At 37.5% G+C, this 23,190-nt stretch overlaps 1 protein-coding gene across 1 annotated transcript in view; it reads right to left on the bottom strand.

Moving 5' to 3' along the window:
* The window catches only part of CDKAL1 (CDK5 regulatory subunit associated protein 1-like 1), a 436,847-nt gene that overhangs the window by 109,658 nt on the left and 303,999 nt on the right, over window positions 1–23,190 (bottom strand). Inside the window, exon 11 of the mRNA XM_009326510.1 lies at window positions 2,741–2,921. Coding sequence (XP_009324785.1) covers window positions 2,741–2,921 — 181 coding nt within the window. The remainder of the gene's footprint in view (window positions 1–2,740; window positions 2,922–23,190) is intronic.

Below are 23,190 nucleotides of genomic sequence, written 5' to 3'. Positions count from 1 at the left end.
AAATATCAGTGCCTGAAAGGCTTTCAAAGATAAATTATCTATGTGAAAGAAAGATTCCATGTTGACCTACTGATTTTTTTTTTTTCTATTAAGATAAACTCAAATGAGGGTTTTCTCCAAAAAGGCAACTATATTTACAACTTCCATCAAAACTATCCACTAAAAATTTGAAAGCACTAGATGTTACTATGCTTAATACTCCACAGACTGTCCCTAAAAGTTATAAGGTCTTCCTAAAAAGAGCTAACTTAAAAGGAACTGACAAGGCAAATACATTATTACTGCAGCTGTGATACTTGGGCAGAATCACTGAAGGTGTCTTGAACCAGAGTTGGAGAAGTAGAACTCACTAAAGCGGAGCAGTTTTCAAATAGCAGTAGATCTGTCCATTGCAGAAGTATTGCAAAACTGAAATAACATAGCAAATACACCCAGTCTTTAGGAAAAAAGACAAGAATAACAACTGTCAAATAACTTGCTCACTGGTTCAGCATCTGTAGTTAAATAATACAGCCAAAATTCTTTTCACAGAAAGAGATCCTACCAACATATCCATTGCAGAGGATAATGCTATGAACATCCTGTAAAAGCACTAGCTCACAAGTTCAGGCTGGTAATACAATGTACCACATGTACACTCAGATGCTTGCACGTAACAGTTCGATGTCACTTTATGTGCTATTTATGCAAATGCAATAAAATAATTTCATTAGCAGTAAGATGACATGAATGATATTTTATTAAAGGATGAAGGGGTAAGAGTGCATGATGTGGATGGTAACGTGCTACTTCCTTCTCCTAGCAGAGAAACATACATAAGTTACTCTAGGCAAGGAGCGACAAATGAAATGCCTGTCCATTCTTGGTAATGCAGGAAAGACCATCAGCTTCTGTCCAGAAGTAATGTGAATATAAAACATAAGAGATTTAGCACAAGCTCTTCCTGCTCTGTTTGACTAGTTACTCTCCATTTCTACAAAGAGATAAAAGAGCAAAGCATCTCATAACACAGGATTTTTGAAGGACTACAGGGGGGAAAAAAAAAGGGAGAAACAAAATCTGTTAATTACAGATTTTCATCAGCCCTGGATTAGAGGCCCCATCTTCTTTGAAGGTTCTAGTTCACTGAAAGCAGTAAGTACTAGTGCTACAAATAAGACGACAGAATGTAAAACTGGGTTAAAATGACATCATTTTCCAAGTAACACTCCTAACCACAGAACAGCTAATATTCTTTTAATAATTTAGCTCTTCACATATTGTCTTCCCATGGCACCCAGTTAAACAGAAGAGGGTAAATTAACCTAAGCTCTTTGCACCTCCTGTGAAAATAGCGCGCTTACAAACCTGTGGATGAAAGAATGCAAAACAGAACCATAAATCGTTTTGATTTTTAAGCTTCCTAGCTTCCAAAAATTACATTTCTGCATTTTTTTCATTTACAAAAGTTTGTAGAAAGCATTCGAAACTAATAAAAATAACTCAACAGTGTGAGCTGCTTACACCAAGTAGACTATGTCAACAGCAGCTATTTATATTTGAAAACTCGGTATTTCCCATTATGAGATAGCCTACAATAAATGAGCAGTCATTGCTCAAGGTGTACTTCTCTAAACAATAAAATGAAGAAGACAAATATAATCTCATTTTATGTTTTCAGCAGCTGACACATCCTATGGAATTTGTTGTATATACTGAGAGTAAGCAGAAATACTTTGTTTAGCTTTCAGATGTATAAGCGAAGGTATACAAGTACCAATATGTACTTTTGATTTTGTGTTAGTGTACCAGGATACATAAATTGAAAGAGACATTTTTTATTTAAACCGATTTACATTGTTGGCTGACTTTCATTCTTACACTGAAAGGAAATATAAATGTTATTTCCACCCATAATAATGAGATAATAATTATTTTAATCAGGCATCAGTCTTGTATACTTTCTTGAGATTCAGATTACAAAAACTGCAAATTCAATTTTTTAAAAATAAATCAAACCACACCTTCAGATGTGATTGCTGTTTTTATTGCTTATAAATAGCTATTTACATCTATCAAAATACAGTCAATAGCCATCTACCTTCTATATCAAAACAGGCTGTTTTCCTCATGGGAATCTGAGATGAGAATGTTGGTAAGTCAGGAAGGGTTACACACAGTCAAAAATAGAAAGAAAGAAAGAAAGAAAACACCTGAAAACGGAAATATTAAATGCCAGTTTCATCAATGGCCTTTAACATGCAGGCTGAAGGAAGCAGAGTTTATAAGCAGTGTATAAGGAGAGTCTCGAGAAGAAGTTGCCTGTGAATTTGATATTTAACACATAAATCAAAGATTATCATTGCTCTATTATTAATACTTTGCATAATTATTCACAATAAGCTTGAGATTGCTGGAGTCACAAAGTCTTAAAATGGAAAAAAATTAATATGCGTTATCAATCAGCCACCACTCTTGGTACTCATTCAGCCAAAACTTGATAGAAAGACATGACTTCAGTATAACCACTATTTTACCCTTCCTAACAATCTGAACAGTAATTTGTATCTGAAAATGCATTCAGTGATCTAGCTAACCTCTAAAGGCAATTCAACAGTCATTTAACTTACTGGACTGAAAAAACTCTTTAATTGAATTGTAGCATAGTTCTGCAGAAAACTTTCATTTTCACGTACGTGCTTTATCTATTTAAAGACATCTGAGTACACCGTGTACAGTGGCACAAGAAAATGGATCTTACCACTGCAGCTGGAACTTGATGCATTTTTGCAGCTGGGGTTCCTGGGCGTGGGTAAAATTGATTAATAAACAAGCTCGGAAACCTGTACTGTTCTACAAGTTTCATTGTTTCTTGAAAGTCTTCATCTGTCTCTCCTGGAAAACCACAGATGATGTCTGTAGCAATTGTTATTCCAGGCACTCTGTAAAGAAAGTAGAAAGGAACACTGAACTAAGGACATGTAAAAATCTTGTTCCCTTAAAAACTAGTGTACATAGACTTATAACTCTTCAATTTTATCTACAGAAATTGAGACCTAAAAAGATCTTCGGAAAAAAAATAGTGAGATTTTAATACCATTGCTTGGTAATGAAAAATGCATTTGGTACTCAGCCGAGAGCACACAGAACAGAAGAAAGATATTGCAGCAGATACTAGATTAGGATTGTGACAGAAGAGTGGAAACATCTGGACCAACTCCTCCTTCATTCAAAATTATAGGTGAACAGCAGAGCTTGTAAATTTCTCGAATTCCAATTGCTTAATCCACAAAATTTATAACTTCTGAGACTTAGCCACTAGAATTTGTAAACTATTTAACATATTATAATGCTGCTATCCAAGTAGAACAGGATATTCAAAGGAGGGGACTGGCATGCCATAGAAAACGGCAATTTTGAACAAAATTGGCTTTGGAGCCAATAAGACATCTCTTAGTCATGAGTTAATTTCTAACTCAGTACTCCATAAAATCAGCCTATGCCTTGCTTTAAAAGGAAAACAAAATACTTACATTTACAAATGCACAGGCACTGAGCTCTCTTGTTATTTAGCAAGGTCAACATTTCCTAACTGTTCCCTTTGGACTGAATATGCAGAACCCTTACACACTGCAGCTTAAGAGAGCGCAGCTAACAGAGGCAGCCAACAGATGCAGCAGTTAGCACAGCAGGGCGCGCGGAAGGGGGTGGAGTAAGGGACCCTCAGTTGAAGCTGTGCCACAGTAACAGTCTTGGACATGGTGATAACACGTCACTGAGTATTCTCCCAAGTAGATGTTGGGGTAGCTGTCCCTGCTAGGGTCGAGGCTTGCACCCAGACTGAGCTTCAGATGGTGGATGCAGCCCTCCAAGTCCCAGGCTGCAGGGAGTCCCTGGGGACTCTCTCTGATGCCAGGAGAGATGGCCCTCTGTCCTGCAGTAGCTGTGCTGTCTTGGAGGAGCTGTGCCTCCAAGTGGAGGAGTTATGGAAGGAAGTGAACAGGCTGCACAGCATCAAAGATGAAAGGGAGATAGACAGGATCTTCTTTGCAACTCAACAGCTTGAAGAGCCTCAGCCCCATCTGCAATAGAGCAGCAGGTAGTATCAACCCCCACTACCAAGGGAAGCAAAACCTCTGGAGAAGGGGAAGGATGGAAGCTGGTGACTTCTGACACCAAGAGGAAGGAATCTTGCCCCACCTAAGGACTTACAACTGCAAAATAAGTTCATCACCCTCAAAGTTGAAGAGGAGCCAGATGTGCCGACAAGCAAAGTATCTGGTCGACCTAACCCCTAAACCACGCAAGATTACCAGGAAGAAGCGGCGAGTCATCGTAATGGGTGACTCCCTGCTGTGGGGGACACAGGCACCCATCTGTTGAGCCAATGAACCATCTAGAGAGGTTTGCTGTCTGCCAGGGGCCAGGATCCAGGACATTGTGGGGCTCATCTGGCCCTCTGACGACTACTCCCTGCTGTTATTTCACATGGGCACAAATGATACTGCGAGTGGAAACCTGGGCAGTATTAAAAGTGACTACAGAGCTCTGGGGGGCAGTAGTCAAGGGCATGGGGGCTCAGGTGGTGTGCTCCTCATCAGGAAACACTTTTTTAATGAGGGTGACTGAGCAGTGGCACGTGTTGCCCAGGGAGGTTGTGGAGTCTCCCTCCTTGGAGATATTCAAAAACTGTCTGGACACGGTCCTGGGGAATTGGTTCTAGGTGGCCCTGCTTGAGCAGGGGGGGTTGGACAAAATGACCTCCAGAGATCCCTTCCAACCTCAACCCTTCTGTCATTCTGTGACATGGCCCAGAAAAATGAGTCCTACAACCAAGAGATTACTGCATGGTATTTACAGAGCACTCTATGGGACCCAGGAGATATCAACTCAGTTTTCCAAATCTGACGCTAGCCAGCTAGATGACCACTGCCCTATGAGAAACTGGGAAACTACACCACTGTTTTGTATTCAGCCTGTCTGTGTAAAGTGGGAATAATGATAAACCTCTTCTGCAGAGAGGCAGAAATGTATAGTGCTCAGAAGTGCTCGGTGCTCCCTACTGACACAGATGAGACTGTTTCTACAACACAGAGCTGGTTCTACACTATCAGTAACAGCAATGAACTGGAGAAAATATGATTTATGAGGAAAAGTAAGAACCCTGTAAAGATATTGGTGGTATCTCACTTAAAGCTGGCCCTGTTTCAAGGCGGTGGGAATAGATGAGATGACTTCCAGAGGTCCCTTCCAATCTAAATAATTCTACAGTTCTTAAGTAGGCTATAGGCAAGAGAACAGCTGAGACAGATTCTTTTAGGGGTGGATGGCGTAAAGACCACTGCCACAAGCAAAGCTCACACCTGAGCTTAAGAAGGGGTTTTCAAGACTATCTCCAACCTAAAGAAATGGCTGGAAGGCTTCTCTTCCCCTCATCAGGACAAGAGACAGCAGAACCGTAAATACAAACACATGTAATCCAAATGACATTTATAAAGCACTTGAATGGCCAAAGAGAACTATCATTTCTTATTAGACAGTACATCACCACAGACAAAATAATGCTGTGGTTACAGTGGGTGAAGAAACTTGAGTTTGAATAGCTGAAAGAAAAACTTCCTGCAGCAATGAGCTCTACTGGAACAGGAGAGTCTGTTGGCAAAAGACCCAGGAAAGGGGAAGCAGAGAATATTCTTCTTAGTAATTTGATTAGGTGCAATATTAGAGCATGCATAGCTTATATTCACCACAGTGGCCTTCATACAAGCAGTATATGGTAGTAAATATCTTTTGTGACTTTTTTTTTTACCTTAAAAGAAATCAATTTTTTATTTAAGTACTGGCAATGAGGTTATATTAAAGCAAATGTCTTAGCCTCCTTTTTACATGTGTCTGCATATATAGTTAGCTGCACAGGAATTTATTAGACATTGTGTTATTAGAATCTTCTTTCACCTTTTCCTTATGAAAAATCCCCACAAAAGAAACTGAATTCTTTCAATTGCTTTTTGAGTTCATGAATTCAGACTCCATCTATGAGATAAAGTTAAAGCATGGCATTTGAATGCCAAATCAAAACCAGTATAAAACCGAACATTTTCAAGGACTTCGTTCAATAATCGTAAGTGGGAAACACAAGCTGAATATTGCACAGAACAGCAAAAATCCCCAGAGCTGTTGGCTAAACAGCCTCAATTACCATTGCTTACTTAAGACTGACAAACTGCTAGATATGAAGTCCTGCTTGATATCAAGTAGCAATAAAATCCATTAGCTTTAAGGACTGAGTTAACAGAGGAGCACTGTATTCTGCAACATGATTTTGTTCACATCGCAAATATCTTATGCACTAATAGTAAGCTTATGAAAGAAAAAGTACATTACTTTATAAATCAGTATCACATAACATCAGCTGCCATTTCTCAGAACATTCATTACATTTGACAAAACCATTATAATGAAGTTATTTTAACCATTTTAATGACACTATTGGCAACAGTCAAAGCATTTATTACCAATGGTAGTAGTAATACCATCGTTTATAAAGGTTTGGTTGTTTCTATAGCAACGCGAATTATAAGGTCCAATCAAGCTAGATACAATAAAATATGCTCTTTTTCTCCATAACACCAGTTGTCATTCAGTTAAAAGGAAATTACATATTTTAAAAATTCATAAACTCTACAAATGTCTGAACTCCATTTGGTGATAAGGTGTTAATTATCTTAGTAATTAGATTTCTTCCTGGATGGAATTATTACTCACAAAGAAAAGCTAGGGTATGAAAAGAGAATAAGGACCACAGTGTATTCAGCAACAGCAATTAATTACAGTTCAATCCAGTATGACTGCCTAAAATATGACATTGCATAGTGCATTTTTATACCACTGTCAATTATATTGTTTAAAAAGTAGTTTTAAAATGGGAGAACAGCATGAGATTTCACTCAGAATAAAATCCAGTTACTGACAAAAATCAAGCTCTTAGCCTTTCTCAAAGCACTGACGAACAAAAATAAGTACAATTAGTTCCACATGCGAAACATCATTTCTTAATGAAAAAAGAGGAAAAAAGATATAATTGCAGAAAAAATATAAAACACATATACACTTGAAAATTAAAGCGACCTTTGCTCTGACAGTCTGAAAGGAAGCAGCACAAAATTCCTTATTGCGTAGATTCAGATGATGTTTAAAAAATTGTCCCAGCTATGAAATACAATGCAAAATTACACAAGAACCAATTTCTTGTGCATCGGCCAATACTAAATTGTTTTTTGAAATGAAATGCAGTTTATCTATTCTGAAGTAAACAAAGAAAAAACTGAACATCCCCAGTAAGCATTTTGTAACATTTATTACATAAAGGCATTTACAGTAAGTCTAAAAATTCAATTGCAGCAAATGTTTTCTAGGGTCAGTAGAGAAGCTCCACAACACATTGTTCAGTGAACCAAGAATACACAGTGGTCCTTATGAAAGAGAAAACGATTTTAAAAAAGCAGAAAGTTGCTTCAAACATACAGAAGTCTCGATGCTCCTTACAGCCTAGCTAATGGAGGTGGTCAGTCTGTTTCAATACTTCTGAGCATAAAATGACTTAAACTTTGCCAGCCATTTTAAACCCTCATAATCCCGACAAACACCTAGAAAGATTGTGTGCAATCATTTTATCTGACAATCATAAATCTTGCAAGATATTTTCTCTGAAGACATACTATCATCTCCATTCACTCAACTTTAGAAACCAAGAAAAAACAGAGTCCTGAGTCGACTCTCAATTGGAACATTTTACAATAAAATTGCGGAATTTCAGAAAAAGATGAATTTGAGGAATCATCAATGCCATGTGTAAGATAATACAGTCCTAATACTTAGGGTTCCTCAACATTCTCTCCTTTATGTCCCTTTACATAGATAAATCCCTTCCATCTACTCAAGCAGATTTATGCTCTGTCATCCTGAACCAGACTAGCAATACAAACACCATCATCTCGGGCAGTTCTGACAATTCAAAAAGAAGCAACTACTTCATCTTACAGTAAAGAAGGGTCCATTTTAGTGTGATGCTGTATGGACCAGCACACCTAGAAATGATCACGAACAAGTACTGAGAAGGCAGATGTCCAAAACCTCTCAGAAAGGAGGAACAAATGTGTTTGACAGGACACAGAAGAAATGCAACATCCTACCCTCTACCTGAAGAGGAACCAAGTCAGCCTCTTGGGTCAGAGAAAAAAAACTGTTCTACCTCCCAAAGGAGTGGCTGATGCCAAGAACTGAAGTCATGAGTAAGTAAAGAATGTGCTGTGGGTAACTGCTGCCCTGAGAATAGCCTCCTCACAGCTCACAGGTATCTGAGTTAGCTCTAAACAAGCCCGGAACAATAAATCGGTCTGAGGTGAGCTCTGTGCTACTACAGCTAGGCAGTTCCTGGAGCTCTGTTTGCTCAGGTATCTCTGGTGCGTATTACTAACCAGCAAGCAGTGCAGGCATATACTCATAGTGACAAGTTTCCTGCTCTTTTCTGCCCAGGGGACTTTGTTACCAATGTTAGAGAAAACAGAAACTGGACTAGCAGTAACAGGAAAGCATAGCAGATATTACAGTGACAGTTACCACAGACCAGTTCACCAACGGAGGGAAGTTAGAGAACTCTTGATGGAAAGAAAGTTGGCAGTGAAATGCAAAATCCCTGGCCATTTGATTTAGCAAAGAGATAAAAATGTCAAGCTGCCAAAAATAAAACAGTAAACCTCCCCCCCTACTTTCACGGAGCAAGATGTCTAAGAAAACCAGCAGCAAAAGTGTGAAACTTGGTAGGATTCGGGCATTACATGGATCATTTCATGTGGCTTTAGTTACAGAAAACATTGCCATTAGCAATAACCATTATAAACCAAATCCATGCTCAGAGAAGAAATGTAAAGGAGCTAAAATTCATCAGCACCTTCACCTACTCATGTGACCACCTGAAATTCTTTTGCCTGATCACATATTCTTCCCACCTCCCTCTCAGCAATTAACATCTAAATCCAGCAATGACTTAAAGCCACCAACTCACTCTTAACGAAGATCCTCCACCTCCACCCTCCCAGTAAAACAAAATACTGGATTAGAATAAACAGCTATATGATTAAATTTAAAACACTATATGTTCTTACAGAAGGGTACAAGAACTGCCTGGGAAATCTAGACTAATTAAGGTCAAAACAAAAAATGTGATGACCCAGCAACTTCTTGATTAATAAATTAGAAATTCGCATTGAAAAAATGTTAGAAGAAAAGTGGAATTCTTACAAAAATAAAACCAGTCTTTGAAATGTTATTTCAACTTCATACGTTATTTTACATTTTATAACCTTTTTGCAGTATATGCCCGTTTAGGGAACCTGCAAATGAAATGAAGTTAATGGATGAAATAATTTGAAGGTATCTGAGAGTTGGTCTTTCAAGCATATTTACAGAACCTAACAGGCATCTCAACGCGCCATTCTGTGTTGGAGCTGAAGGAGATGTTTGCATCTTCCCCATGACCACACACAGTCCTCCAGAAGCCCTAAAAGCCCCCCCCCCCCCCCCCCTTTCTTTTTTTCTCTACAAGGCCTAGTCTTGTGGGATTTCTGACTTAAACTTGAATTGCTCACTGAGAAGTCACACGAGCTGGAGCTAGCGCAAGAGAAACAGACTGCTCAGCTGGAAGCACTGCCTCTTTCAAAGGCTAGTAACAACATGAAACTTCACCCTGCCTCTCTCTTGACTATATGGAGACTACCCTGAGAATTAAGCCATGGGAAGATCCCCACACTTTTAGAAAGGGATTCAGCCTACTTCTGATCTGAAATCCTCCTGCACTTCTCTTTCTGTCCATGGACTATGAATGGAGCACAGCACAATACACTCCTAATTTAAGTGTCTGGAGTTAGGGGTGTAAACTTGAACACAATTTCTGAAGCAGGGGTTTTTCCATCTTTTTCAGTTTATGATTTACCCTAAATTATGCAATGGATGAACAGATTTCTAATAAATGGATATCCACTGACAATGTTTTTCTTAGTAATCTTTTCCATATGCATTTAAAAGTAGTCCAGGATGTACAAGTTTAAAAACTCTGTGGCAGAAAAAAGAGCTCTTTTAAACCCTCATATCAATTTCTCAACTGATTTACACAAGGAGTGAAACTGTAAAGTACCTCGGTTCAATGACAATAGACATTTCACTAACATTTCTCTGTGAAGCCTTTTAAATGATAACAGACCGAGCCTTACAGCTAGATATAAACTATCATTTGGTAAGACTGCTTATCCAAATGCAGCTATATATATCATGAACATTAATATTTAAGAAAATGATGTAAGAAAACAAGCAGTACTATCAAGTTCACCATGGAACTTATGTTATTAGTTCTTATATGAAATGCTATTTAATGCTGCCATTTCCTTTTCCAGTGTTCAGTTGCTCTAGACATATAATTAATCGAAATTACCAGGACAAATAGTGGGAGATTTTGCAACTGAATGTAGGATAAGTAGGGAAGATCCAATCATGACTTCTCAAGAAAGATATTTAAAATACTACTACAAAATTTAGCAATAGTAGTGTAAATGGCAAGACAGGACAGACATTTCACAGACTGCAATACCATCTGAAAGAACAGAGAGATGGCAAGATATTGGAGTGAACACGGCCAGGGAGTCAGACCTCAACGAAATAAATAATGTAAAAGTAGTATCCATTTCCACTCTTCTATAGTTAGTATTAATATCTTTGACTTCAAGCTTTGTTTAAGTCTGAGGGACCTTATGTTTGCTTCTATCAAACTGTCCCTCAGATCGAACCAATTGAAAAGATGAATTTACTGCATTTTGATTGAATTTCTATTAAATGTGTAATAAACTGTATTGGAAAAAACCTAAATGTATACTACATCCAATAGTGTCAGATACAATCACATACTGAGAGAAATGGGTGAAAACTGTGGCCTCACTCTCTAAAAAAGAAAGCTGCTTATATTCAGTTCAAGAAAAAAGTTTATTTAATGAACTATCATGCTTAAACGTCATTATTTTTAAACTGTGCTGCATATTAGTTATTCAGACCTTCTGTTTTGATTACTTTTATCAAATTTAGACCTGTTTATGGTGTATATATTTCTATTAAATACAATAGCACGAGATTCCACCCTGGCAGGACACCAGCTAACATCTTTTATTCATGTACATGTTCTCAGTGCAAAGCAATTGCATTATTTCAAATATTTTAAAATGTTCTCTATTACTGCCTCAGACAACTCCAGGTTGTCTCACAAATCAGTTCTCCTTCACCTCAGAGTTTGCCTGCATTAAAGTGAAAATAACTTCATGTTGTTATTGCTTGTAAAAGTCTATAACTCATTTATAAGTCAAATCACTTGTTTACTTTCACTCCAGTATTGAAACACTGAACACTAGCAGACATTTAAGTCATATTTTGTTTATGTGTGTAAACTACATAATTTTAAGACTTTCTTTTTTTTCTAAATTGTTTTCACAGCTTGGATCCTCTCCCTCTGAAACAGATGCCTAAGACACAACAAACCAGACAAAGAAATTGTAATGACGTATTTTTTATATATTTATTGGGTTTTTTTTTAAAAATAACAAAACAGACAAACAAAACCCAGACATGACCACAGAGAAACCCCCAGAGTATTTCTTCAGAGTATGCTTGCAGATTTCCCTGAAGGGTGTATACACATACACACATGGGAGAATAACTGGCAAGACCATAAATCCTACCATTTAATTTGGAGGTGATTCATAGTGGAACACTTCAGATTTCAAGGGTAGCAGAAACTACATATTAAGCCTGGCCTGACAGCTACAGAGTCACTGCATGCATTCTGCTTTTTGCATTCCACACCTTACAGAGCACTGAAGGCTGCTCATGGTGGTGATTCCCACAGGGAACACATTACACCCGAGCTTTATGATCTGCAGCAACTTTCAACTGATTTGCATGTGCAGCTTAAGAGGTTGGTTTTGAACTCTGGAGTAATTAGTGGTTTTGATGCAAGTCACCTTACAAAGGATGTAGAATAGTAGCTGTAATCAAGACGCACAATCTAACAGCTCTCAGAGTTTAACTGAGAGTGAGAATGGGTATTTTTTATGACTGTTCTTTTCCAAGCCCACCTCCTGCCCCCAGAAGGGCTCTTTCAGAAACTGGGCTGAACGACATCTGGAGGCAGCTAGGAGACGTGATTTCCAGAACTCAACTTGAGAAGGTATAGGTATGGAGGACTCCGTGCGAGTAGGAACTGGGTCTGTCCTTGTCGGGGAATTTAAAAAGTATATTTCATAATTAGCATGACTCACTGCCTGAGGAGGAAAGAGTACACACAGTTTTACTCTCTCTAAACAATTACAGTGAAGGTTGCTAGAGTTCCTACTAGATGCAGCCCAAATGTTTTATAAGAAACATTATAATACTTCCCATTATCAATTTTCTTAAAAAACCAAACAGTTAAGGCTTGGACTAACTTTATTCAAACGTAAGGTGTTCTACTCTTCCCATAAATATGAAACATTTTACAGAACTTCATTCAGATTTATAACTTCAGATCATTATTGTTTTATGATTAAAAAATGAGCGACTTAAGACAAAAAGCTCAACATCCTTAAACTTCATTTCCATTCAATCTCTAATAAATACCATCTGCTGTGTACTTTAGGGATATAATACCCGTCAAAAACTCAGCCGTATTATGAGAACCGGCACCAAGTTGATCTGAAATGCATATTTGAACAGATGTGTTTAAATTACATCTCTCCGTCTATCCACACGCATAAATTCAGAATAAGCGTGTGTTGATTTAAAATGCATAAAAAAGGGATTTGGAGATGCATCAAAAGTGAACAGCATCTCAATGGATCAAGGCTCGCATTACTAAAGGTCATCACTAAAAATAAAAGTTTGAATTTATTAAGGGTTGCACCAGGGAACTGTTCCTGGGAACTGACTTAATGTTTGCTGCACTAAAGCAGCCATTGAAATTACACTAATTTTCTATGACCCTTCACTGTTTAACATTAGAGCTGTCAGGCATGGTCAGAAATAATAGGATCTCAGCCATGAGTAGCTGAGATTACATACTTTTTCTCAGTCTGACACAATGCTTATCACCAATACTAAATGTCTTGGGCTTTGAGGACCCATCCATGTCTGTTTCAGTGACAGTCACTTAGCTCTTCATTCTGACACAGAAATCAGGCATATAGAACAAAATAATTAACATGCCTTTTTGGCATGATGAAACCAAATGAAAAAATTGCAAGCAGTGCTCCATTAACAAATGCTAATTGAAAAAAAAAAATTCTTTCTGAACTTGTGTTTTTGCCCCTCTATAATCTACAGTCCTGTAATGTTTCAGGGATGTTGAAGATAAGACAGATCAGACCAAAGGTCCGCCTAAGCCAGTAGTCTACTGCTTGCAACGGGCAGCAGCAGAAGCCCAGGGAAGCATTTAAGATGTAGAGTCCCCCAGAATCCCTTCCTCTTTCCAACAATTGGATTTTGTCAGAGAGGTGTTTTTGTAACCAGTAGCCTCTGATGGACTTCTCCTCCATTAACTTCTCGAGTCTCCCCTTGAATCTGAACCCCTCCATATCATAACCACTTGAAAGAAAAAAGAAGTATCTCTCTCTTCTGAGCCTGCCACTTGCTAATTCCATTTGATGTCCCCTAATTGTTATGCTGGGAGAGACCAGTAACAACTCTGTTCACCTTCTCCGTATTCTTCACAATTTTATTGACCTCTGTTCTAGTCCCTATCAATTAGCACTTTTCCAGACTGAAGAGTCCTTAATTTCCTTTGTGTGACAGATCTGTCATACCTCTGATAATCTCTGTTAGTCTTCACAGTAACATTTCCCATTGTAACATATCCTTTTTGAGAGGGGTGTTGACAGCATTTAACAATACAGGCACAATGAGACAAAAATATCTTAAAGTATTTCTAGAATTTAGATAAATGATCTGCTTTTTAAATTTTTCTTTCAGGTTTGGGTTCATTTGTTTTCCAGTAAGCAAGTAGCAAAAGGTAACGGACCTTACACAAGGCAAGGGACAAGAGAGAAATGCCAATGACAGCTGTTTATTTGTAAGAAAATGCAAGTACAGCATTGGTAAACAATCCACACCTAGAGAAATGTTACACCCCAAAATCATTAAAATTCACTACCTTTATGACAGCCATTTTCTGAAATTGACTTTGAGAGCAGAGTCTGCAACAGGAACAACAAACTGGTAAAAATCCCTTGCCAATATGATCAGTGTTAAAATTCAGGAAAAGAGGACTCATAGCTTTCCCTGCTATGGGAAAACAGAAACTGCCAAATAAAAGATGAAGAAAACAAATTCTCTCCTCCACAGAGATACAAACACTATGCTGAGTCCCACTCTACCTGCTTCATATGAGAAGCCTGGGATTACCTGCATATCTACACCTTCTTAAAATCAATATCAGCCTCCGCCTCTCTCTGAGTTCTTACTGAATAGAAATTCAGAAAAACATAACTGTCATTAAAAGAGACCGATCAATGAATATGTCATCTCAAAAATAAAGCTGACCAGAGACGCCATCTCAAAAAGTCAAGGACTGTGCAGCTGACTTCAGCTGGATATTAAATAGTTGGGGAGCAATAGCCCTCTCCTTATTAAATTATTTCCCCTTAAGGTATGAATCTGATCGAAGTGAATAACTTTGCAGAAACACACTGGCTAGGTGAAGTTTTAGAAAACAAATAAGCTAGAACTGGCAACAAAAAGAAGGCCAAGCACGTTTCAAAGACAGACCAAAGTCAGCAACGTGGGGTAGGGGGGAACAGAAGAAGGTGTCAAAGGAGTAGTAGTATGACAAGTTGCAAGACTTTAACAGAGAATTTCTATCTAAAGCAGAACCAAGAATGGATCAAGAAAGAAAATGAAGAACTAAAATTGCCATTGGGCCAGATGTTTTATTCCAAGGTTTTGGTTCAACATCCTTTATATTAAGAACTCCTGCAGCAGAGAGAAAGAGAGGAGAATGGCTCCTGGCAAGACAGACATTAAAGCAAAGCAGATTTTGAGGAAAACATGCTGAGCTCGAAAGAGTTACCCCAAAACAGCTGACAGATTTAAGAGAGACATAATTCTCTCATATCACAAGCTATACAAACAATTTGGCTGGATTTTTTTTTTGTCCTATTCCTTTGTGAGAAATCATCGCATGTTTTCCAGTTGCAAACATCTACATGGGAAGGATCAAGGTTGTGAAGGAAACAGCAGTTAACAACATATGCATGATGTGCACTAAATTTAACGTAATCCCCACTCCATTTTCAAAGTACCTAATGAAATACAACTTATACCACACCAGTTGATCATTCAAAACACAGCAGCTTATATGCTACATCCTTATCGACACAGTACTTACAAAAGGTCTTGTTATAATTAAATATCAGAACCACAGATTCAAGAGACATAGAGCGGCACGGTCAGCTGGGGCAAGGTTTTAGCAGCCGTAAGCAGTTTTCCTGAATGCTAGCCAGAGACATTTAAAACACAATTCATGTCTCTTACTGTAACTAAAAAGCACTGCAGTTTTACACCAGACAGTTTTTGCTGTACATTGCTATATATTCCTAAATGTGAATTTTTCAGTGGCAGTATCCCTCATGAAATGCAAACGTTCTAGTTTTCAGAGATGCTTTCTGCTTACAAGTGTAGGACATTACTACCTCTGAAAACAATAGGCTTTGAATGTCTCGATATGGAAGCAAAGACTAATGGTGTACAAAGTTAATTTGATATTTAAAAGGATGGATTTTGAAATTAAGAACAGAATAGAAAAATATCAAAACAGAACAGCATTTTGGGCAGTGATCTTATGATAGCTATACTTCTGCATCCTTATTCAGAGATGTTCACAACTGCAGACTTAATACCTGTGCCCCAGATAGCATTCAGGACTAACAGCTGCATAGAGGGTGTAGGGTACTGGACAATGTTTCCAGATAGGCTTCAGATTTATGGCTTTATAAAAGGAAGATCTGGTAGGTCAAAAACTTTTACTGTCACTGCTCTAACACTTTTTTTTTTTCCTTAAGGAGTAGTATTTGTACCTGACCATATGGAAAAAAGGTTGTATAGGGAACTGCCGCTTCTGTGAGCAGAAAAATTTGCATAAAAAGCAAATTTGAATAAAAAGAATAAATTTTTCAGTTCTAAGAGTAGGTGTAGTATTTGGTTCAAAATTCCATGTATACACCCTCCCCTCCCCATAAAGATTCAAAGCTCTTATGTAACTTCAAAGTTTTTCAGTTTTACTCCATGCTACAGTGGCAAATGTGACAATATGGTCTTAAAATTTCAGAACAAAGCGTGACACAAGCACTGCGATGTGCTCAAAACACAACCCTATATAGCTTCAGAATTAAATTTTCAGAGGTAACATTTCAGACTCATAAGAAACACTATTTCCTTACTAAGTCAAAACCCATGAGCTTAACTTCAAAGAAATCCAATGTGCTTTACTAATGAAAGTGTGATAATTTACATTATGTTCTCAATCAACACAATGCAATATATCTTGGATCACTGGGAAACAGAGAATTTACCTTGCAAGAATTAGTTTAAAGAAATTATGAAGCAAATTTTCCAAAGTAAGTGTGTATAAATAATTATTACTTTGTGTAAAAAATTAATTGGAACAATATAGAGAAAGAGCTGGACATGACTGTTAAGTTAATGGGCATCACCGGAGTGATAGCACACAACAAATACTGTCTGTAGATCACACTGACTCATCTCATTCACGATATGTTCTGATAGCAACCTGAATTGAAAGAAATCACAGCAGAAACAATATCAATCTTTATGAGCAAGCACAGTTCACTCAGCTAATTGGAAGGTAGCAGAACGACTGAGAGAGGTATCTGTTTTGTTCTCAGGTACACCCAAACAGCAGGTGAGTTCAGAATATAAAAGTCTCCCTTAAATACACAGGATTGGCCCATAACAATACAATATTAACTTATGTATCAGCTAATAAAACATAATTTAGAGCAAAATATTGTGGCTTCACTTCCAAATGGAAGAATAGGCTTACTCTGCTATGCAGTTGCGGACACTGGGCAGAAAAAGCAAAATCACCAGGAAAACAGCTCTAAAATCTCCTAGTTCACCTTTCACAAAGATGGCCTCAACTTAACCAGGTTCTCACACACTTTTTGTTAACACTTTGGAAACAGTTTCCTTTGTCTAGAATTGTCAGTAATTTAAGAACATTTCTTTGTAAAAGGCAAAATCAGTTTAGTCCTTTGGGGTCAATGGAAGTAATTAATACATACATTCTTTGAAAAGTTTTGAAGAAGAATGTTCAGATGCAAACATACATAAAGAAGTACACATACAGGACATCATAAGCAAAATCAGGAAGAGAAAAGATGGTATTTTCAATGCAGACTGTTAGTTTGTCAGTGACAAAGTTAAAACAATACAAATTCAATAGATGCTGTTGCCTCAGGGATGCTCTTACCCGTTTCTCTCTGTTCAGTTCAGTGAACTATTTAACTTTCAGTGTGTCACTAAGTTGCAGATGCCTTAAAAATTACAGTTAGCATGGTTTACAATGTTGTTATTGGGACAACAGAATATCTTGTCACAGTCAAAAACTTTAAATAAAATGAAGGACTGTTAAACATGTCTGAGTTCAGGTGCCTGTTTCTGAAGGACTCTGACTTTGACAGGTTGTACGCAGCCACAACTCTCAAAGTCACTCGAGCAGTAGCTTTGCTGCCCGAAGGTAGACTCCCTAAACGGGACAATCCAAAACATTTCAGACAAACTTAAGAGGAATACGGCACATCAGTATGAGGAGAGATATCAGCTTACTATCTTTTATCCCACTAAAAGCAAAGCTATTCATGAAGTCCAAATAAAATTTAGAATTTTGGAAAAGATAAATCAAACCACTCCAGCTATTCAAACAGAAGATTGGAAGGTGGCCACCTGAAACATTTTGGGCTTGTACGTGTCAGATGTCCTCCATTACGCAGTGGAGCAGACAGTCTAAATGTGTTACCACATTTTAAAGAAGTAAAATATGCAGAAAATGAATCTTTTAAAGTTAGCAAACTCATACTGTGGAGAAATAATTAAGGAAATTTGATGTTGTGAGCAGTTATCTGATTTGACCTATCAGTGAACAAATCTACAACCGAAGGTTAAAAGAGAATTAGCACAAATCAACAATATACTTTTATCACTGAAGAAACATCAAAGACAAAAATAAAATACATTTTATGAAGAATTCAAAGATATGACAGCTCTTTGGCATCGCTAAACCATTAAAATTGGAATAGGTAATGTATGAAAAATGTATTTAGGGAATAAGGTTTCAGGTAAATTTAATAGCAGTGGAAGATGAATAAAGATGTAGCTGAGAAGAATAACGTATTTTCTCATATATGAATATATGTAATTAGGTAAGAGGTAGGATCGCTACCAATTGGGTTTACCAACTTCATTCAAAGCACAGGAGTAATATCTGAAGATTAAGGGAAACAGATTTTCCTGTATCTTGAAATGGTTAAGACAGAAAGACCTGGCACATGAAGTCACAGAACCCAAACAGAGTCTCTGAGGCTCCCACAATTAGAAGATTAGGCAGGATGGTCACTATTGAAAAGGAAATGAGAATTGGCATGGAGCAAGGCAACTGCTCAAGAACCGGCATCAGTCTTACATTGAGGAAAATGATAAACTTTAGGAAATCCCCAAAGAGTTGGTAAAAGTCAAAAAAGTGATACTCATGAAATTTTATACAAGAGATGGAACAGACTTGAAAAATCTCTAAAAACATCATTATAAAAAGGACGTCAGTGATGTCCAGACAAGAATATCAAATGTAATAGTTCTGATAAAGGAAAATAGAAAACTTTTATTACTAAAGAGACAATTATAGAAACAAAGAGAGAGTACCTTGATAGTGAGACTGACAGATGAAACAAATGCCAGTTTTGAGGTGCCCAACATTCTAATCAGAAAATCATATTACAATTTGCGAGGGGGTAGGGGGGGTGGGTGGAGAAACCTCCCCAAAACAGATGCTGACAAACTTCTCACTCATTACTACTGGAGCAGGCTTAAACTGCAGAATTAAAATAAATCAGTACTGGAAGACCTGAAAAATGTTTCAAATTAATGGAATGAGGTGGTTATATATACTCAATTTTGCAAGCTGAAGACAAGTTTGAATTTAATAGTTACCATGAACTCTCCTCGTTAAAGTCTACTTAAATGTAATGAATAATTTTATAAAATATGCATACTATAATACAGAGAGAGTAGGATACAAAAATGGAGTCAAATCAATTCACTGGAAACAGGAGTGTTTGCATTCAGACCATATCACTGAAATCAATTTTATCAAATCACATAATGTTCCACAATGGCCTTGGGGCATCAGCTAAAGAACCTGGAAAGCCTGGCAAATGCCTGCCAGGCACAACGGTACCCTTTTGGCTCTGCAATACCAACATGAGACATGAAGAATTCTTAGGCAGAACGACAGACCATTCACAACACTGGTGCAAACACTGTGAATTCCCAAGCTGAAATCACGTGTCTGGGTATAACTTGGTGGGCCTAACATGGACACCGGCTTTTCAACTTTGAGAAAAACAGAAGATACGGTATAAGAGGAGGTTAAAAGGAAGTGGCAAATTAGGATCAGTGAGGATGAAACAAGCTGTATCTCAGACAATTTCAGCTCATTTATGATGTAGAGAATACTGAGCAACTAATGCAAAGCTGCATCTATGTACCAACATTCCGAAAGTGCTTATTTCATGTGGGTGGGAGGTACAGACATGTCTTAAGTAGGTAGAAAAAAACTGAATATCTTTAGAAATTATTTATTGATGTAACTTTTGAGTCCATTAATGGAAAATGTTTCATCCTCTGTGATCTATTGTAAGCCTTTATAATTCGACCTCCCTTCCCCCAGTTTCAGCGCCAGTACTGAAATTCCAGGGATTTCAGTAGGTTGGGTTTACAGCTGAGTAGAAAACAGGGTAGTTAAGCATCTCGCTACAGGTTTTTATAGGGTTTTACCTTAGCAGAAAAGAACAACGTTTGAAAATATTTATTTCATTTTACAGTTCTCAGTTTCTAGGACACTTGTGTTTTCTTGTAGAAGTTACCTCCATTTTCAGCCTAAAAATAGGCTTAAATGTTAATATTTCACCCTTTAGGGGAAAACTGAATATTCAAAACAAAAAAAATACAATCTCTTTGGCATTTGGATTGGTGTTAACAAAAAATAACAAAGCAGCCACATTCTAGGGTGAAGACAAAGACCAGTTATCTACCTATAGACCACTTCAGAGAAGATGAGTTATCGACATGTAATCACACAGTGGTATATGCAAGCACTCTCAACTATGATGTTTATTATGACAGCATTATCCAAAGGAACATCCTTTAGGCCTGCCACTTTCAGCCAGTAGTTCATGTAGTAACAGGGGCGGCTCAGTTCCCCTCAAAGACAGAATCCACAGATTAGTCTTAACTCTGAGGAACACAGCTAAATTGAAGGGTTAGATGTGTAGATAGCATATCTCAAAGTAAAATCAGTTATGGGTAACTAAATAATCTCTCTTGTTCAGCTGGACTGCCTACAATCACTGTAAATAATCGAAGAATATGGAAAGTCTGAAGAAAGGCACGTCAGGTCTCTAAATGAACCAAGACTGAAGAAGAGCTATGGGAAATGCAGCTTTCTCCTAGGCAGCCTCCTCAATACGGTAGCACTTAGCAAAGATGTAAGTGAAGCTTCAAGCGTCCACTTTGCATATAAAAACCACAAAAGTATGACGCAGAGCATGGTTGCGTAAGGTCCAGCTGAAAGAGCTGTTAAAGCAGCAGGTGATTCCTATACACAACTTTGTAATATTCCTTTCATCTACTGTGAGACTCTGAGGAATCTGCTAACCTCTCTGAACTCTTCATGACTGGATACAAGGAGTTCAGGGATTGCTCTTTAGGGTTCTCCCCTGACACACAGAAGGTAAACCGCAGGCAGGATACAAAATAAGCTTCTGTAAAGGAAAGCATGAGGTTTAAGAAAAAAAGCAAGGCACATTGACTTTCCTAAAATAACTGAAAGTTGGAAATCACCTTGGAAAACGACTTCAGAAATGCTACATGGGCTACCTTGCTTTTATGGAGGACAACAACAAAAGGAGAATCAACCATCAGAGCACAAATCCCCTTTTTACTTCCAGCTAAAGAATAAGCTATCTTCACAGACAAGGTTGGCAGTGGACTCCCAAAAGGCCTAAAACCCATTTTACTTGTGGACAGGCAATAGAAAGGTGCAAGATTTTAAAATCCTATGCACCAGAATCATGGATAATAATTCCAGAATAAACTTGTTTTGCTGAAAAAGGTAATTTTGCATTGCGTATGGCATCCTGTAATGTCCAACAATGGGGTCTCAGTATAGCCATGGGCTATGAGTATCTATCAAACTTGCAAAGATACCATTTCCCATTGCGAAAACATTTCTTTGGGCCTTCTTCAAGTCTCAGGAACTTGGTAGAAAGCTGCATAAGGAGAACACACACTCCTGCACCTTGGGGGTGCACCTCACCAAAGCCCTCAAGTTCGGCTTTCTGTGGAGCCAATGTAGGTGCTACTGGAGTAATTGAGAACTTGGACTGTGAGTGATTTGTTTGACAGAAAAATACACTTTATTTAGGAAGTAAATACTCTGAAGATGCCGTTGCGAGTTTATGGCTTAGGGCTCAATCATCAGAAAGGTAGGATATTAGGATGCAATGTATTTTTCTCTCAGAAAATAAAGGCAGTTCATTTATTTATAAAGGAATGTCCAACAGAAAATGAAAAAAAAGCACTCTGAGGCAAACAGAAAAAGTCAAATCTATACCAGGTCAGAAATCACATTCTTGTTTTGAAGAAAAAAAGACACAGCATGTCAGAGGACAAACCTCAGGCTAGAACTTTAAAAATGAAAGGGTAAACTAATAAAGAGAATTCATCAAAGTGAAATCACAAGTTTTTGTGACAGAGTTAACAAGTGAAAGCAGGATGCTCTATCTTAACCAGAAGTCAAATTGAAAGAACAATTAATTTCTGTGCAAACTCTGTGCAAGGGACAGGAGGCTTGGAGAATATCCCCTACAGATGCCACATTACAAAAAGAACAAAAAATCTCCAGCCACTATTGTTGCATAAACATAACCATAGTCTGAATGCACATTTAGTTCAATCAATGAAACAATTTTTTGTTCTAAATAATTAGCTGAACATTTTCCTTGGGAAAAAAATGTTTATTTGCATTATTAATGAAAACATGAAAAAATTATCTCGCTTAATGTGATAATTGCCACACTTCACTTTAATACTGTCAAGTAAAAGCTGTATTTTGTGAAAACATATGTTAAAAGACAGACTTCAGCTTCTGCTATTCTCGTACTGATGAAAGCCCTCAAAATATCTCAAATAATTTTGCATTCTGTAGAAAGTATGACTAACTAATCTTAGGTAGCCAACAGCACAAAATCATGTTATGACTTATTACCACATAACTCCATAGAATATTTAAGACACAAACCAATCAGGAACGTAAATCTTAACACAATCATGCCCCATCTTGTATCAAATTTTAACATTTTTGAAGACAAAAACCAGACAACTCAGACATTCTCTTTGTACAGCACTCTGAAATACTCTGGCAAAGCACTAACTATTCTGTTCACCAAAGTGCAAAGTAGGTTATGATAAATGGCAATAAGGACTTTTTTTCCGCAGAAAGGACATATGCTATGTCATAAATCTAGAGTGATCTGGAAAGGCAAATGTACAAAAATTCACTTACGGGAAAATTAATCATTCGTTATAACTTTTGTTTACTGTGTCCACTGGATTTTTAATTAAGCCACACATGTAAACTTCACTACATGTAACATTTTCCATATATCTGTATTTCTTATTTTTATTGTGAATGCATAGTTTGGGAACTGTTTCAATTTGTAGGAATTGTTTTTATATCCGTAGCTCAAAAATTTTTAATGTCTTATTAGTGATATATAGTCACCCTGCTTCAACTTAAAAACTGAATCTAATATACAGAAAAGTTGATAGAACATGGGTAGGTAGCTGGTA

This window comes from Pygoscelis adeliae, unplaced genomic scaffold (genome assembly GCF_000699105.1).
Source record: "Pygoscelis adeliae isolate BGI_AS28 unplaced genomic scaffold, ASM69910v1 Scaffold186, whole genome shotgun sequence".
NCBI lineage: Eukaryota > Metazoa > Chordata > Aves > Sphenisciformes > Spheniscidae > Pygoscelis > Pygoscelis adeliae.
Note: the sequence above shows the minus strand (reverse complement) of the source record. Positions and strands in the feature narration are given on the sequence as shown.